This window comes from Anabrus simplex, chromosome X, assembly GCF_040414725.1.
Source record: "Anabrus simplex isolate iqAnaSimp1 chromosome X, ASM4041472v1, whole genome shotgun sequence".
NCBI lineage: Eukaryota > Metazoa > Arthropoda > Insecta > Orthoptera > Tettigoniidae > Anabrus > Anabrus simplex.
Window position 1 is genome coordinate 76,036,252 of NC_090279.1, and position 18,581 is coordinate 76,054,832.

The 18,581-nt window shown below is 39.2% G+C and overlaps 1 protein-coding gene across 1 annotated transcript in view; it reads left to right on the forward strand.

The window, feature by feature from the left end:
* Nucleotides 1–18,191, forward strand: part of LOC137503291 (zinc finger protein 3 homolog) — a 112,431-nt gene extending 94,240 nt beyond the window's left edge. Inside the window, exon 7 of the mRNA XM_068230836.1 lies at nt 18,072–18,191. Within this exon, the coding sequence (XP_068086937.1) occupies nt 18,072–18,191 (120 nt within the window). The remainder of the gene's footprint in view (nt 1–18,071) is intronic.
* Nucleotides 18,192–18,581: the final 390 nt, after the last annotated feature.

Consider the following 18,581-nt stretch of genomic DNA (forward strand, 5'->3'; position numbering starts at 1 on the left):
CACGGTACGAAGTGGACCATTCGCCAACGCCGTGTCCCATTTATCGTTCGCTACGTGCGCAGCACAGCGGCGCATTTCACATCATGAGCATACCTCAGTGACGTCAGTCTACCCTGCAATTGGCATAAAGTTCTGACCACTCCTTCTTGGTGTTGCATTTGCTCTGTCAGACAGTGTACATTCTCCATGGCCACCTGTACAGTATCTGTGGTCATGAGGAATCTGTGTATACCTAGGGGTAAACAACAAGAGGCTTTATAATATGAACACAAGACTAGCCTGTGGTATACGGTGTATAGGCAAAGGGTATAAAGCAACACAAACTTCCTGTGCAATTATGGATATTCCTCTACCTCCTCACTGCTATTGACAGAATAGTTGCCGAGGCAGAGGGAATGTTCAAGGTGATTTCCAAGGAGGCAAGGACCAGAAAAAGGAATTTAAGGAGGAAGAACTTCTGAACTGAGATGAGTATGGGGCCGGAATGCGTTAAACACATCAGGTTACGCCACAACTTTCATTAAAAGCAAAGTTAAACTTTAAGTCCAATTTTCCGAAAGTTTAGTTTTCTGATATATTTAATTTAATAGACCAAAAATTACTCAATCTAGAAGGCTGAAACTTTGTGCATAGAATCAGTACGATAATTGAAGAAAAGTAGACTACAATCATGGACTTAAAAAATTAGGACTTGACTTCAGCTACACCCAACAAAAAATTGCTGTATTTTTATGTACCAAGTTTTAGTTAACGCTTCTAATTCATTTCTTTCTGTATGTTCTCCGTAGTGGTCTACTTTATGCACACACACATTCTCTGTATACAGTTAAAATGGTGGATATCATTATAAGTTTCAGAGATAAAGGTACCTAAAAACTATCTACACTCCCAAAAAGTAAATTACTTACAAAGGATAAAGTAGGCTAATTATTAAAATACTTGACTAACTAATTTTTCTTTGTTGTGTTATGGTTCTAAAAGGTTAATTACACTTGTACAGCGAATTTCGGGTGTATATGAAACATATTACTGGTGATATCTTGTGTGTGATTTGTAGTTAAAATTATGGTCCTTCACAGACATGTACCCTTAAGTTCAGGTTTATATGCAAACACTCTCCCTTAAGCATGACTAGTACCAGTGTGCATCCTTCATAATGATAATTGTAGAGATTTTAATAAGGGATTAGGCTTGTTGTGAAGTGAAGTGAGTCTCCCCAATACCTGGAAATAGTTGCCATATACAAGACAGCTTACATGGGAAAACAGAGGGAGCACTTTGGATCACAGATATCCATGAGCAATTGTCTCTACATGCCTTAAAGATAACAACAGTGAAAGTTACCTTTAGAAAATAATCCTGACACCAAATCTTAGATAAACAATAACAAGAAGTGGCGAACATTAAAAAGGAAGAACCCCCATCATTGGAAAAAGGAAAAGGGGAACTCGGGGAAGGTACATGAATCGAAGCAACCGTCCCGCGTAGTTGAAAATGGCATAAGTAAAGAAAAATATTCCACATGGCCACACGCAGTTACGTAACCAAAATAATGCAAAGGATCGTTAACCACCTGTAATCACTGTGCTTCTCTGGGAACTTCATAAATTTCGAGATAGCTTAATAAACACTCGTAGATGATTGGCTAACGGAGCTGATGAAATGAAGGACTTAATGCTCACAACAAAATATAAATGTCAAGCCTTTTCTCACCCATGCCGTGCTGAACAAGAGTCCAGATAGCAAAGATGTTAAGTCAACTTAAATACGCCGAAAGCAGAACCACACCGCTGTCAGCATTGAACTGATTTGTAGAAGTGGAGGGCTGATCTTTTATAGGGCGAGTGTAGAAAGTTCAAAAACACATTTATCATGAGATGATTCCAGACGGCTGATGTTGTAGTAACATAGAGGTTCCCAGGTTGCAGAAGTGAGGAGAATCAGCGAAGGTAGCAGCTGTACGGCGAGGCAGTATAAAGTCAGTAGTGTAGTAGCAAGCTGCAATGCAGGCGGCGAAGTAAAGGTAATTTGTGCAATCTTGAGAGTATTTTGGGGGAATTGTACGCTGTGATCACATTTCATGTTATACTGCCAAGTTTTGAAGTTTATAACTTGTTTGTAATTTCAGTGTTGTTTATTTCATCTCAAAATCTACTTGTTCTTTTCTCCTGAAGTTGTTTTTTCCACACGTTTGAATACATCAGGTATTCTGAGAGAAGCGATAAGCTGTGACATGTGACCAAGCTGTGTATCGGCCATCTTTTCCTGCAGCTAGCGGAGGCTGGCGTCGTTTCATCCCTGCGCATCTTGGAAGGAGGAATAAGGACAGGCTTGATACAAACACAAATTACTGTCAAAGTGTGTCTTATAAGTACTTCTTAATTTACAACTGTCACGTCTTCTGCGTTCAGTCTGCAACCCTCTCTGGTTCATTTAGTTTCATAGCTTTAATCTTTATCTCGTTAAGAACTGAGTCTAACGATCGTCGTATTGGTCCTCCCTGTACTTCTCTTACCCTCTATTGTGCACCCGCCCACCTCCTGAGTCCCAGACTAGCATTTTTCTCAGGGGTGATCAGTTCGAAAACGAATTAAAAAAATTTATATCAAAAAAATTATATATATCGGCGCATCAAATGAACACAGGGATGAACGGGGCATGAAAATTTAAGGTTACGGGGGACGACTCATTCATGGATACAAAATTCTGACTCCACAATAGGACTGGGAAGTGACAACTTAAATTCCATGGGCATACTGGACTAACTACAATGAAAAGATATGGAAGCTGTTTCCTATTGAAATTGCAATGAGGAGCAATTTATTCACTTATTTTGCATACTACACATGATGACAAATTTACATTGGGACACTTTTAATCCTGAAAAATAAATGACATAATATTTGGATTTTATCTCACTACTCTGGTAGTGTAAAACATCTGGTGAATTCGTCCCAATTGGTTACTGGGGATCGAATTCACATCCGTATGATTTGACGTTTCACCGCTGGAGATATTCTTTCGGAGACGAAGGCACGACAGTAACTTTTTACTGTCGTCTCCTCGTTCCGTTTGGACATGAGACACTTCCGGTATGTACATTCTGGTGAGCCGGACACCCACCGTAGAAAATGTTATCGCCTCGAAAAAACGGGAATTTATAGTACGGACAAACTCTAGCCTATTATTTCCAGATTCACAAACACACCAGGTAGAGTTCATTAAATCAAAAGCTACTTTAATATTTACACTTGCCAATACGACAAGACGTACGGAAAGGTTCATTACTCTGCTCTGACCCTGCAAACATGTGCCGTCCGTGGGTTATTTACGTATCTACCGCTATCTCCCCGTGAAAACCCAACATCTGGTTCAGAGCAGTTCGACACAGGATGACTGTCCCTAGCATATCCTCCTATTATTATTATTAGATAATATCATTACTATTCTTTATCTGATCATTAGCATATACTTTGACTACCATCAATTAATTTTATTATTATCATTAATTTCGATTATAATCCGGTATTTGATTATTATCATTTGTCATCCGGGATGATTATATGCCAACCCTTGCCGACGTTCCAAACGAAGGGTCGTTCTTCCTCCTAATTTATCCGCACAATATAATGATCAGCTTCCTCATAAATATTTTTATTATTATTATTATTATTATTATTATTATTATGATATTCGTAACAATGAATCATCGCCCATTAAATATCTTAATTTCCGTTCATCATAATTATTATTCTCAAATTACTATTGCAAGTTCTTTATCTTCTGCTCCTTCAACTTTTCATTATTATTATTATTATTATTATTATTATTATTATTATTATTATTAATAGTGGAAATCGTGATTATCGTAACCCGTAATCATCCTTTCTATAATACTTCAACTTCTCGCTCTTATTATTTTCATCAAAAAAAAATAAGAATAAAACAAGTAGCTTCATTGGTTATTCTTCTTCTCCTTCTTCAAATATTTTATTTATTATTATTATTAGTTAAAAATCTCAAATCTTTCATTTCATCTCCCAACATTATTATGTCCAAAATATAAAAAAAATATTCTTAAAAAAAAAGTAGCTTAGTTTTTATCATTATTATTATTATTTTTTAAAAAAACTTAAATTCGCCTGTTACACGGTAGTTCACTCTTAATATGTTTAACGCATAACCCCTTTTCCAATTTCGATTTATCTTGGCACTAAGCACTCGATTTAAGACAAGATTCACTTGGAGTATGATTATTGTTATTATTATTATTAAAAATGGAAATATGATATTTTAATATCCACTCTTTAGAATTTAGTCACATATGTTAAATCCCGTTATGAACCACTAAGATCTGCTTTATATTGGCCGGGACAACACGGTATTCGGGATCGTACCTTCAACTTCGTACTGCCGTTAATTTTATATGGGGACACCTGTCCTCCCAAGACACATCTCACAACCTATGGCACATCGCGGCTGGGCAAATACCTCCAATGCCGGCGATTGCTAAACTATTCCTTCAACTTTGAAGTCCATTTCCTTTCATCGGAACTCTTCAAACATTTAATTCATAAAATAATCCTCGGTGCGTGGATTCTACCACTAATAACACCGGCATATGCATTTATATCATCTTAGGCCTTGAGATTCATCTATTTCATCATTACAAACAATACGGCTCAATTTATTTCACGCCGGATATTCGTCCCTCCTGACTTCCAACTCTAAATATGGGCTCAAATCATTCTGGGCTTTTAACATATCGTGACCATTCTAATTCACGTGCCTATATCGCTTTTAAACAAAATTTTAATGGTTAAATTAAAGTCCAAAAACGTAAAATCAAAACTTTACGTAAAATCAAACTGACTACGCGAATGAAAGTCTTTAACGCTACATGTCATCTCCACTTTGATTATTATATTTGCACTGGCTAACTCACGAAGCACTGTCATTATTATTATTAGACTTTAACTCGCAAACGCATAAATATTATTATTATTATTACTTTACTTTCCTTTGTCAACTCACAAACATTATTATTATTAGTATTTTAATGACCTTCCGTACGCAACACAAATCTTCCATACTCTGGCTCTTTCATAATCTGGCTGTCTAATAGAAATTATTCCTAATTAAAATACAAATGATCACCGCAGTGAATGAAATTCAAATAAATGGGTTAGCACAAAAAAAGAATTTAACACTTGAAATGAACTTAATTCAAAGTATTACAAACAGCATGCATTAATTGAAAGAAATATATCCCATATTTACATTATATACAACAAACAAATACTCAAATTAATTAATCTAACCCATTATTACGTTAATATAACTTAGTTCGTCCGTCTAACAAAAAAATAAAATCATGGACTCGGGAAGCGGGCCATGTTAAGTAACCATAATTAATTTACACTGAACCCCGTTTAGTCGCGATAACATCCCCTAAATATCAAAATTGTGTACTCATTCCTATGTAGAATTCCATTGTCTCGTAGCGGAGGAGATATAGGCTTTACGGCCCCATGGTGATTTACTCGTTCATCATGTCGCACAATACAAATTTTACACAATAAAACACTTCTGGGTGACTACCCATGATTAATACCTTATTACACTATTTTACACAAAAAAAACTAATAACAAAAAAACACTTATAGGTGCTCCTAGACCCCTGACACTCGCACAATATACTCTTCATATACGCCCGAAACACACGTCGTGACACATTACGACGAAATGTCGTTCATTTGAACCGGCGCGTATCGCTTCTTCAACCGGCACTTCCTGGTTTATTTTCAAGCCGTCTTGATCATCGCCTAGCTCCTATAATTCCCTTCTCGGATAGTTATTCACCGTCTATCTTGAGGTGTTTACTTCAGGCTCCGCACACTGCCTTCCAAAGGTACTATCGGCGTTCCGTTAGTTATTTATTATTTAAACACATGACCTTCATTAAATTCAACATACTATTGTACTGATTATACACACTCGGTACTATGGATAATTTCACTGTTCGTATACATTCTCCTAATAATTCACGTACTTTCAGCTCTAACTGACTTCGAATGCGTCCCGAGGTACTGACTTACAGAGTCAACGTGTCAGAGTCTCAACTACTTCATTACGACTTACACGACTGGTGACCGATAACGACTGGTGACTGGTAAGAACTGAGTGATGTGAGGTTCGCTACTGGACTTTTATGGACGATATGTTTTCCCGCCGGGGTCATCCGCGGTCACTTCCTGGAGAGGGGGGTTGGTTTCCTAAATCGGCATATGCAGGTGGATTTGGATCTCTTGCTTTATCCTACTTAATACATTGGCGATACACATTCATGTGTCGTATTCTGAACTCCTATCGTTCGGTGATCATGGAAATATCACTTAATTTCTGTCCTCCACCTTTCGCGCGCTAACTCGGCGTCCCTGATGGCGTGCCCATCTCGACCAATGGCGAGATAGCGTGGGTCATTTCCACGAATTCAATACTTTAATTTATTACGATTACAATTAATCAACATGGGAATGATATCACAAAAATCCCCTCTATTCAATCATGTGGTTGGAATAATTTAATTATTGTTATCGGAGAAGCTAACTGGAGTTCACTCTGAGTTTTTCTTATGTTGGTTTATCTGCGGGCTTACGATAAATTTTCTCATTGGTCAGCACCGCTTTGGTTAGTTTGAAATCTCTCCCTGTGAAACGTGGCCACACCAAATGCCTCGGGCGTGGAAAATTTGGCACGTCACATTCTCGGTATCGGTGATACACCTGCTCGGCCTTGGTCCGAAATATATACTCTTTCACTTCCTTGTAGTAATTATTCTGTTGTTGTGAGCTCAAGATTTAATCCTCTTATCTTTTGACCAGGAAACCTTCTTCCCCTTAATGACAAGCTTACTGTGGCGCCGGACTGTCGCGATCATGTTGAAATTCTCCCGTCCACACAAAACTGACACTGTATTTATTTAATATTCCAATATATCTGTATTTCTCATATCAAAATCAAATCATGAAACTAGGGCCTATCTCATCAGGGTACATTTTCCTGTTGCTCGGTAAAAAAAATCTTGTGATAATCATGAGATTTTTTTATATATATCCGCATCATACTTTCATCATGATTTGATTACTGCTTTCGTTCTTTTTCGATGGTGACTGATCTCGTCCCGCAGATTCTGGTTATTGAGTCTCAATTCTTCATTCTCTCGTTGAATCAGGTGGATCCTGTTAACAAATCTTGGACATCACTGTCGAGCTCTCCGCATTCTGGGCATGGTCTTGCTTCTATTTGCCTATGGATCAGCTGGACTGCTGCTTCTCTTCCGTCTTCTTCTTCATCATCCTCTCCTTCGTCCTCGTCTTCTTCTTGGTCGTCCTCTGCCTCGTTTCGTGCATCCTCTGCTTTGTTTCGTTACTTGTCGAATCCTTTGCCTGGGCTTGCGTCCTGGATCGTAAATCTTCCTGGGTTCTGGATCTGCAGTAGACCTTTGACCCCTACCACATGTCGTCGTCTCTTCCGTCGCCGTCTCGACTATATTAGTTTGTTGTCCTCTATGCCTGGGGTGTCTCTGGTTATAATGATGCGTAGGCTTCCCTATCTGGCGCAGCAGAATCTCCGCCTGTACTGCCGGAATTTTGTTTTCAAGGATAAATTTTGAGATCTCCCGGATGAAGCCTGTCGGGTTTATGTGTCCTCGGGCTTCTAACCTGGGAGTTTTATCATCCGACATTTTGATGACGTGGACCACAGATGTCGGAAGGGCATTTGATGATGATGACGATCCGTCGCCTACTTCAAACTTAAGTCCGGTCGTATCGGCTTGTGACATGCCTTCCTTTTTATGAAAGCCCTGATTGTCTGGGGTCTCGAACTCTCGGTACTGGAGATGGAAGTCCTGAAATGACCCTGGCTGTTCTAACCTGGCCTTGACCTGTTCCAGATCCTTTCTAATCTCATCCAGCCTTTCGGTATTACTGTCTGACATTTGCTTGGCCACTGAATTCTGCCCCGTGTGAACCTTAAATTCTTCCACTATTGTGACCTCTGTGTCAGCGATCGTTTGGCTTTGTGCCGCCAACCCATCAGTTTTTCTGAACAATGCTATATTTGCCTCACACTGTGTGAGTCTACGGCTACGATCTTCCGAATTCGTCTTTATATCCTGAATTTCATTTCTGAGACCGGCTACTAGTACTAGGGTACGAACAGTTTCACCTCGTAACTCATCGATTCCCTTTTCGTGCCTGTCCAAAGTATTTGCAGTATGTGCACCTTTATTTTCCACGTGGCTTCGGATGATATCGTTTTCCTTGCGACATTCACCCCTCACCTCTTCGATGTGCGCCTTTAAATCTTCGCGGTCGACCAACCTCTGAGCTGAAATCTCCTGAATACTGGCCTTTAATTTCTCCTTAATTTCATTACGTTCTAGTAACGCCTCATCCCTGAATCGGTCAACCTTTTCATTGACACTAATAATACAAGAGTCGATATGCCCTTTCAATTCGTCCTTAGCGAAATGACACGCCTCCTGGACTTGGGTCATTCGGTCCCGTAATTCCTGTCCTAGTGATATACTGGCGGCATGAACCTCAGCTATTTGTTCTGTGAGTTTTATTTTATTAAATTCACACGCGGCCTGTACCATATCGACTTTATTTTCCAAAGAAACACTAGCGGCCTGCACCTTGTCCACTTTAATTTCTAACGAATTATTAGCGGCATGTATTTGTTCCGTCAGTTCCTGTCTATTAGCTTCAATTTTACGCTCTAGTGATACGCTCGCGGCCTGAACTATAGATGTCAGTTCCTGTTTAGTAGAAACACTATCGGCATGAGCTATCGATGTCAGTTCCGTGAGTTCTTGTTTATTTAAAACCATAACTCGCATTAAGTCTTCCAAAGTGAGAGCTTTCACCTCTCCCTGTCCTAACTGTTCACCTTGGGGACGCTCCCCACCTTCGTCTGACATTATATAAAATGAGAAAAGAGGGCCGATCAGCCTCTCATCCTATCGCACACGATTACGACAATTGTGGGTCTAGGCCCTATCATACGGTTATATCCTCATTAATATTTTCTAAAATTTTAACTTTCCAAATTCAAAACCAAAACAATATTTTTTTCGCTTTCACATAGCGAATAATTAATATAACGTAATTCAAATTTGCATATTAATTGCCATCACGTGCTTATTATGCCTGAAATTCATATCATTAGTCACTCCCGACTATGACAACAACAACAACAATCGATAATACCATGACGAAAACCTTGAAGTCACCTGTCTTGAAATAATCTACATTTAACTTACACAGTTCCATTATCTTTTTATTAATACTTGAATCTGGTTCTCAGTCACATTTTTACCAAATACAGTATTCCTAATAAATTTTGCCTATATAAAATTCCTGCCCATGGATAGTTACATTTATGTGGAGTCTCACTAAATCACAATAAATTTTAATTTCATAGAATAGGGATTTATTAATTTAATGAGTCTTTATAGCAATAAACTACTCTTGTATAATTATCAAGTCTAGCCCCGTTCGAAACTAACCTTACTTTAACAGGAATTACTACTTGACATATCAAAAACCACTATTTAACTTAACCGTGATGCGGTCAAAATTTAATTAAATATCCCGATTGGGTTTACATTGAAGTTAAACATCTGGGCCTATCTATAATGCAATCGGGCACTGAGCTGGTCGCTAATGATATCGTCGCTAATACAACAAAAAGTTCAGATTTTTTTTGCGTAAAAAATTATAAAGTCACCCGTTGCTCAAACATGATGCAATAGGCCCTTGTACGTTGGGCGCCATTATGCACCCGCCCACCTCCTGAGTCCCAGACTAGCATTTATCTCAGGGGTGATCAGTTCGAAAACGAATTAAAAAAATTTATATCAAAAAAATTATATATATCGGCGCATCAAATGAACACAGGGATGAACGGGGCATGAAAATTTAAGGTTACGGGGGACGACTCATTCATGGATACAAAATTCTGACTCCACAATAGGACTGGGAAGTGACAACTTAAATTCCATGGGCATACTGGACTAACTACAATGAAAAGATATGGAAGCTGTTTCCTATTGAAATTGCAATGAGGAGCAATTTATTCACTTATTTTGCATACTACACATGATGACAAATTTACATTGGGACACTTTTAATCCTGAAAAATAAATGACATAATATTTGGATTTTACCTCACTACTCTGGTAGTGTAAAACATCTGGTGAATTCGTCCCAATTGGTTACTGGGGATCGAATTCACATCCGTATGATTTGACGTTTCACCGCTGGAGATATTCTTTCGGAGACGAAGGCACGACAGTAACTTTTTACTGTCGTCTCCTCGTTCCGTTTGGACATGAGACACTTCCGGTATGTACATTCTGGTGAGCCGGACACCCACCGTAGAAAATGTTATCGCCTCGAAAAAACGGGAATTTATAGTACGGACAAACTCTAGCCTATTATTTCCAGATTCACAAACACACCAGGTAGAGTTCATTAAATCAAAAGCTACTTTAATATTTACACTTGCCAATACGACAAGACGTACGGAAAGGTTCATTACTCTGCTCTGACCCTGCAAACATGTGCCGTCCGTGGGTTATTTACGTATCTACCGCTATCTCCCCGTGAAAACCCAACATCTGGTTCAGAGCAGTTCGACACAGGATGACTGTCCCTAGCATATCCTCCTATTATTATTATTAGATAATATCATTACTATTCTTTATCTGATCATTAGCATATACTTTGACTACCATCAATTAATTTTATTATTATCATTAATTTCGATTATAATCCGGTATTTGATTATTATCATTTGTCATCCGGGATGATTATATGCCAACCCTTGCCGACGTTCCAAACGAAGGGTCGTTCTTCCTCCTAATTTATCCGCACAATATAATGATCAGCTTCCTCATAAATATTTTTATTATTATTATTATTATTATTATTATTATTATTATGATATTCGTAACAATGAATCATCGCCCATTAAATATCTTAATTTCCGTTCATCATAATTATTATTCTCAAATTACTATTGCAAGTTCTTTATCTTCTGCTCCTTCAACTTTTCATTATTATTATTATTATTATTATTATTATTATTATTATTATTAATAGTGGAAATCGTGATTATCGTAACCCGTAATCATCCTTTCTATAATACTTCAACTTCTCGCTCTTATTATTTTCATCAAAAAAAAATAAGAATAAAACAAGTAGCTTCATTGGTTATTCTTCTTCTCCTTCTTCAAATATTTTATTTATTATTATTATTAGTTAAAAATCTCAAATCTTTCATTTCATCTCCCAACATTATTATGTCCAAAATATAAAAAAAATATTCTTAAAAAAAGTAGCTTAGTTTTTATCATTATTATTATTATTTTTAAAAAAACTTAAATTCGCCTGTTACACGGTAGTTCACTCTTAATATGTTTAACGCATAACCCCTTTTCCAATTTCGATTTATCTTGGCACTAAGCACTCGATTTAAGACAAGATTCACTTGGAGTATGATTATTGTTATTATTATTATTAAAAATGGAAATATGATATTTTAATATCCACTCTTTAGAATTTAGTCACATATGTTAAATCCCGTTATGAACCACTAAGATCTGCTTTATATTGGCCGGGACAACACGGTATTCGGGATCGTACCTTCAACTTCGTACTGCCGTTAATTTTATATGGGGACACCTGTCCTCCCAAGACACATCTCACAACCTATGGCACATCGCGGCTGGGCAAATACCTCCAATGCCGGCGATTGCTAAACTATTCCTTCAACTTTGAAGTCCATTTCCTTTCATCGGAACTCTTCAAACATTTAATTCATAAAATAATCCTCGGTGCGTGGATTCTACCACTAATAACACCGGCATATGCATTTATATCATCTTAGGCCTTGAGATTCATCTATTTCATCATTACAAACAATACGGCTCAATTTATTTCACGCCGGATATTCGTCCCTCCTGACTTCCAACTCTAAATATGGGCTCAAATCATTCTGGGCTTTTAACATATCGTGACCATTCTAATTCACGTGCCTATATCGCTTTTAAACAAAATTTTAATGGTTAAATTAAAGTCCAAAAACGTAAAATCAAAAATTTACGTAAAATCAAACTGACTACGCGAATGAAAGTCTTTAACGCTACATGTCATCTCCACTTTGATTATTATATTTGCACTGGCTAACTCACGAAGCACTGTCATTATTATTATTAGACTTTAACTCGCAAACGCATAAATATTATTATTATTATTACTTTACTTTCCTTTGTCAACTCACAAACATTATTATTATTAGTATTTTAATGACCTTCCGTACGCAACACAAATCTTCCATACTCTGGCTCTTTCATAATCTGGCTGTCTAATAGAAATTATTCCTAATTAAAATACAAATGATCACCGCAGTGAATGAAATTCAAATAAATGGGTTAGCACAAAAAAGAATTTAACACTTGAAATGAACTTAATTCAAAGTATTACAAACAGCATGCATTAATTGAAAGAAATATATCCCATATTTACATTATACACAACAAACAAATACTCAAATTAATTAATCTAACCCATTATTACGTTAATATAACTTAGTTCGTCCGTCTAACAAAAAAATAAAATCATGGACTCGGGAAGCGGGCCATGTTAAGTAACCATAATTAATTTACACTGAACCCCGTTTAGTCGCGATAACATCCCCTAAATATCAAAATTGTGTACTCATTCCTATGTAGAATTCCATTGTCTCGTAGCGGAGGAGATATAGGCTTTACGGCCCCATGGTGATTTACTCGTTCATCATGTCGCACAATACAAATTTTACACAATAAAACACTTCTGGGTGACTACCCATGATTAATACCTTATTACACTATTTTACACAAAAAAACTAATAACAAAAAAACACTTATAGGTGCTCCTAGACCCCTGACACTCGCACAATATACTCTTCATATACGCCCGAAACACACGTCGTGACACATTACGACGAAATGTCGTTCATTTGAACCGGCGCGTATCGCTTCTTCAACCGGCACTTCCTGGTTTATTTTCAAGCCGTCTTGATCATCGCCTAGCTCCTATAATTCCCTTCTCGGATAGTTATTCACCGTCTATCTTGAGGTGTTTACTTCAGGCTCCGCACACTGCCTTCCAAAGGTACTATCGGCGTTCCGTTAGTTATTTATTATTTAAACACATGACCTTCATTAAATTCAACATACTATTGTACTGATTATACACACTCGGTACTATGGATAATTTCACTGTTCGTATACATTCTCCTAATAATTCACGTACTTTCAGCTCTAACTGACTTCGAATGCGTCCCGAGGTACTGACTTACAGAGTCAACGTGTCAGAGTCTCAACTACTTCATTACGACTTACACGACTGGTGACCGATAACGACTGGTGACTGGTAAGAACTGAGTGATGTGAGGTTCGCTACTGGACTTTTATGGACGATATGTTTTCCCGCCGGGGTCATCCGCGGTCACTTCCTGGAGAGGGGGGTTGGTTTCCTAAATCGGCATATGCAGGTGGATTTGGATCTCTTGCTTTATCCTACTTAATACATTGGCGATACACATTCATGTGTCGTATTCTGAACTCCTATCGTTCGGTGATCATGGAAATATCACTTAATTTCTGTCCTCCACCTTTCGCGCGCTAACTCGGCGTCCCTGATGGCGTGCCCATCTCGACCAATGGCGAGATAGCGTGGGTCATTTCCACGAATTCAATACTTTAATTTATTACGATTACAATTAATCAACATGGGAATGATATCACAAAAATCCCCTCTATTCAATCATGTGGTTGGAATAATTTAATTATTGTTATCGGAGAAGCTAACTGGAGTTCACTCTGAGTTTTTCTTATGTTGGTTTATCTGCGGGCTTACGATAAATTTTCTCATTGGTCAGCACCGCTTTGGTTAGTTTGAAATCTCTCCCTGTGAAACGTGGCCACACCAAATGCCTCGGGCGTGGAAAATTTGGCACGTCACATTCTCGGTATCGGTGATACACCTGCTCGGCCTTGGTCCGAAATATATACTCTTTCACTTCCTTGTAGTAATTATTCTGTTGTTGTGAGCTCAAGATTTAATCCTCTTATCTTTTGACCAGGAAACCTTCTTCCCCTTAATGACAAGCTTACTGTGGCGCCGGACTGTCGCGATCATGTTGAAATTCTCCCGTCCACACAAAACTGACACTGTATTTATTTAATATTCCAATATATCTGTATTTCTCATATCAAAATCAAATCATGAAACTAGGGCCTATCTCATCAGGGTACAATTGCAGTGTACATTATTCTTCGCCACTCGCCAAACATGACTCCACCACCTAAGCCGCATTAAATCAGCAGCTATACTGTACGAATTGGGATTGAACTACCCTCATTCCGAATATCTTCCTGCCATTGTTTCCACCTGATTGTACCAGCAGTCATTCTCACTACTTTCAGGTCTGTTACTTATATATCATAAATAATGTACCCCCACATCCACCCAGCTTTCACTCCCATGCAGCAAAGTTGATGTGAAAACAGACCGATGAAAATATAGTGTGGTCTGGGAATTCTTTCTCACAGAATGCCGTTCATCAAACTCTGAGCTCACTGCAGTGGCTTTTAACAGGGAGGGCTACAACTCAGCATGTACTTGAGGTGGCCACACCTATTTTGTAGCAACTTGTATCCCGAACTCAGGACCACTTATCTGTTGAAGTACGTGACTACAGTAACCTACACCATGAACTATTAATATTGCACTTATAATATGGTAATAAGTTTAAGACTTATCGGGGTAACCGCAAGGACGCTGTAGAATATAGGCCTAATTGTCACAAATCCACAATTCAGTACAAGTGTTTGCTACCACATTGAAGCACGTTGCCTGTGATATATTTCCAGCTGAAAGTAGGAGTCTTTTTTACCAACGTTTAGATCGTCCCTTGGATACAATACTACAGCTGTAGAAGGGATTTCTGGAGATTATGGTACTAGACACGCGTTACGTCCTCTGACACCTTCAGACAATAGGATGCCGTTATCTTATGGAATACTGTCGAAAGAGGCTACTAAAAGAGATGCCTGACTTGAGAGAGCATGGGTTAGCGAACTGGGGGTTTTAGCTGAGTCTAGGCATGATGTATTCTAAGTTGTTGTGTATCTAACCCCCCTTGGCCAACTCTTGTAGGGCACATTATTCTGATGTGGTGGGGTTCTAAAAGAGTAAAGCTACTCCAGGGGCATCCTTGCCTTTAGTAAGAGCCGAGTAACCTGTGCCGTTGTTGTGTCTGCATTGGTGAACTAGTGGTATTTAGTTGAGTCTAGACAGGTTGTGTGCTAAGCTGTTGTCTATCTAACCTCCTGGGCCAACTCTTGTAGGACACTTCATTCTGATATGGTGGGGTTCTATAAGAGTAAAGCTCCTCCAGGTGCACCCTTGCCTTAGGTAGGAGCCGAGCAACCTGTGCTGTTGTTGTGTCTGCATTGGCGAAAGCGCGGGGGTCTGTATCTGAGTCTAGGCATGTTGCGTGCTAAGCTGTCGTCTATCTAACCTCCTTGGCTAACTCTTGTAGGGGGCACTTAAGCCCTAGGTGAGCAGAGTAAGTGCCACTCCTAAGGATTCGAACGTTGAGTTGACATAAACTCAAAAACTAAAAGAGCTTAAGTGCATTTCAAATATCCTCACCCTAATTGAAATATGTGTACGATGAAGATGTACTGACTACAGTAAATGTGGAGACGTCTACATGTCAGCAGAAAAAATGACTTTGCGAGCTAAGTTGTACTTTTCCTATCTGGCGTTGTAAAGGAATGCGACAGTGTGTTATGACCGAAGACACCTGACTTGAGAGAACTTGGAGTCTTCAGCTACAGGTTAAAGCTTGTTCGCGGTGACGTCACTACAGCTCTTGCTTATATGATGACGTCAATCCACTCAGATTCTCATTTTTATGAGGTGATGTGGAGGGGTAGAATTGCATCAATGGTGTACTGCCAGTCGTAAGGGTGACTAATAGGGAGGGCTAACTCAGGGGAGAGCTCTGCTAGGACATAGGGGTAAATAGTCATACCCCGAGCCTTATAGAGGAAATTCCTTAATTCCTTCTTCTACTTATTCTTATTCTGCTTCTTTATCTGCTTACCCCCAGGGTCGGTTTTTCCATTGGACTTACCAAGGGATCCTACCCCCAACGCCTCAAGGGCAGTGTCCTGGAGCTACAGACTCTGGGGGTCGGGGGATACAACAGAGGAGAATGACCAGTACACCAGCCCGCCTCACCCATGCGTTAACATCTCAAGACGTAATTGCTGACGTGATTATGGTCAAAAGTGCTAGGTTAACCCATGCGTTTGACGCCAGGCTTAACTTTACAAGGGCGTTACAGTCTCAAGTTTGAGATTCGACTTTGATGCTGAGATTTGTGGAAGCTGATGGCTACACATAGGACTAGGGATATGGTGTAATACGAATGTTTATTCATACGGGGCGTAATATTGGGAAGCATCTTGGAAATTCTAGAAACGATGAACCTAGGATGCACATATCAGCAAAATAATAACTGCTTGTGCAATTTGACTGGTTTGGATGTATTTGTTGACACATGGAATAGAAAGTTCATTTTTTCTACAAGTTCGCAACTTAGGTACAATCACGCAGGAAGACCTAAACTATCTTTGTACTGAATACCCAATATAACAGGTAAAAATTAATGTAGTGCCGGAATTTAGCTCTGCAGGATTTCGCGTATTATCAGCATTCCCGAATATAAGTTAGAATAAAATCCCTACCTACACTTCACGTTCGATGCTCCTGCAGGCCTAACGTCGCGCTGGCCACGCATTAACCTCCTAGGACTTGACACGGTACCAGGGAGATGGTGTATGTCTTAATACACAATGTGCTTTATTCATTGAGGCTTAACGCTGAAAAGCGACCTTAGGTCTTAGAGAGTTGAGCGACCGCGCAAGGTATCTGCCAAAGAAAGACAAGAGCTACGAAAGGCGTGGAAATTAAAGACTCCTTAGCCCTCGTAAACCTAATAGCCTGGGGGCTCGGAAAAGAACCAGAGTTAACCGTAGAAGGTCGGATAGGATAGATAAGAGTGAGTGGCCTAACACAAGTAAGTAGAAGCACGCGTGTACATGGGCTCTTATTGCACTAACCCGGCGGAGGCCGTGCTAGGGCTTTTTTCACGTATTACCCCAATTCGAGGTTCTATCATCCCAACCGGATGCCCTTCCTAACTTGCGACTCTCGGTGGAGTGATGTAACATAGGTAGGAGGGTGATGGAATACTGCTGTAAGGAACGACTAAAAAGGGGTGTTATGAGCTCTTAGCTTCCGAGCGTGGTAATAGCGGCTAGAGTACTTCAAGCTGAGTGTGGCATTAATTATAGTTGTTTAACTTTCTTTGAATAGGGAATCGAGGGTTGCTATTACTTTGAAAGGATGAACTATTCCGTAGACAAACTGAGCTGCCAAAAAACCTAACACAGAAGAATCGAATTTTTAAATTAAAAATATTATAACTTTAAAACTAAAATTAAAAAGTGAATAATATCATTTACTCTCACAGAAAAGACATCTCCAAAAATTTACATCATAGATAATTGACAGGTCGCAGCAATCCTAGAAGTAAATATTCAACCGTGAACATTGAGAAATACAGGTAGTTCAATATAAAACGTTTGGCAGGTGAGGGCTCTACATTGCAAATAAATTCAATGTTTAAATCATCCTTTTAGCGTGCAATTTATTCTCTCTTTCTTTCTTTGTTGGCAACCTGACTACAGTGCCACTCAGCTGACGAAGTAAGTTTCTAGAACATTATAATAGGGTTGCCATGTCTGCAGCACTTCGTAACTTAATAAATTTCCTTTCAGGTAATTCTCATGGTGGCCAGTTTCATTAACATGATCCCATGTAAACCGGCTCTAAGGAGGACTATCTGTTAATTTGTGATGTTATTGTGTGTTCCAGAGTCGGTGCGAACTCTGTGCGGCACTCTACGGATCACTTGCGGAACATGTGGATATTTGGGAATTGCAGCTGAAAGATGACACCAGAGTGGTGGAAGAATTGGGGAGAACCCCTAAGTAGACAGAGAACAGCGAGAGTTCATGGGAAGATGTGCTGAAAAAGAGGGAGATGGTGATAGAACAGATGGAGGAGGCACTTGAGAAGAAAGAAAAGGATGTGGAGAAAGCACGTAAGGAGAGAGAAGAGGAGTTGGGGAGAGCATGTAAGAAGTGAGAGGAGGAAAAGGAAAGAGCATGTAAGGACAGAGAAAAGGTTGTTGAGAAGAGAGAGCTGGCTTGCGAGATGAGAGAGAAACCTCCTCTCCACAGGGAGAGAGGATTGGCGGAAAAGAGAGAAAGGTCCACGCTGGCGGGAACTGCTCTTCCAGTACGAACCAGGTCACAAAATCCTTCAGCAAATTCTATATTGGTCCGCTGATCAGGGGTATATCAATGTGGTGAATTTCCTTCT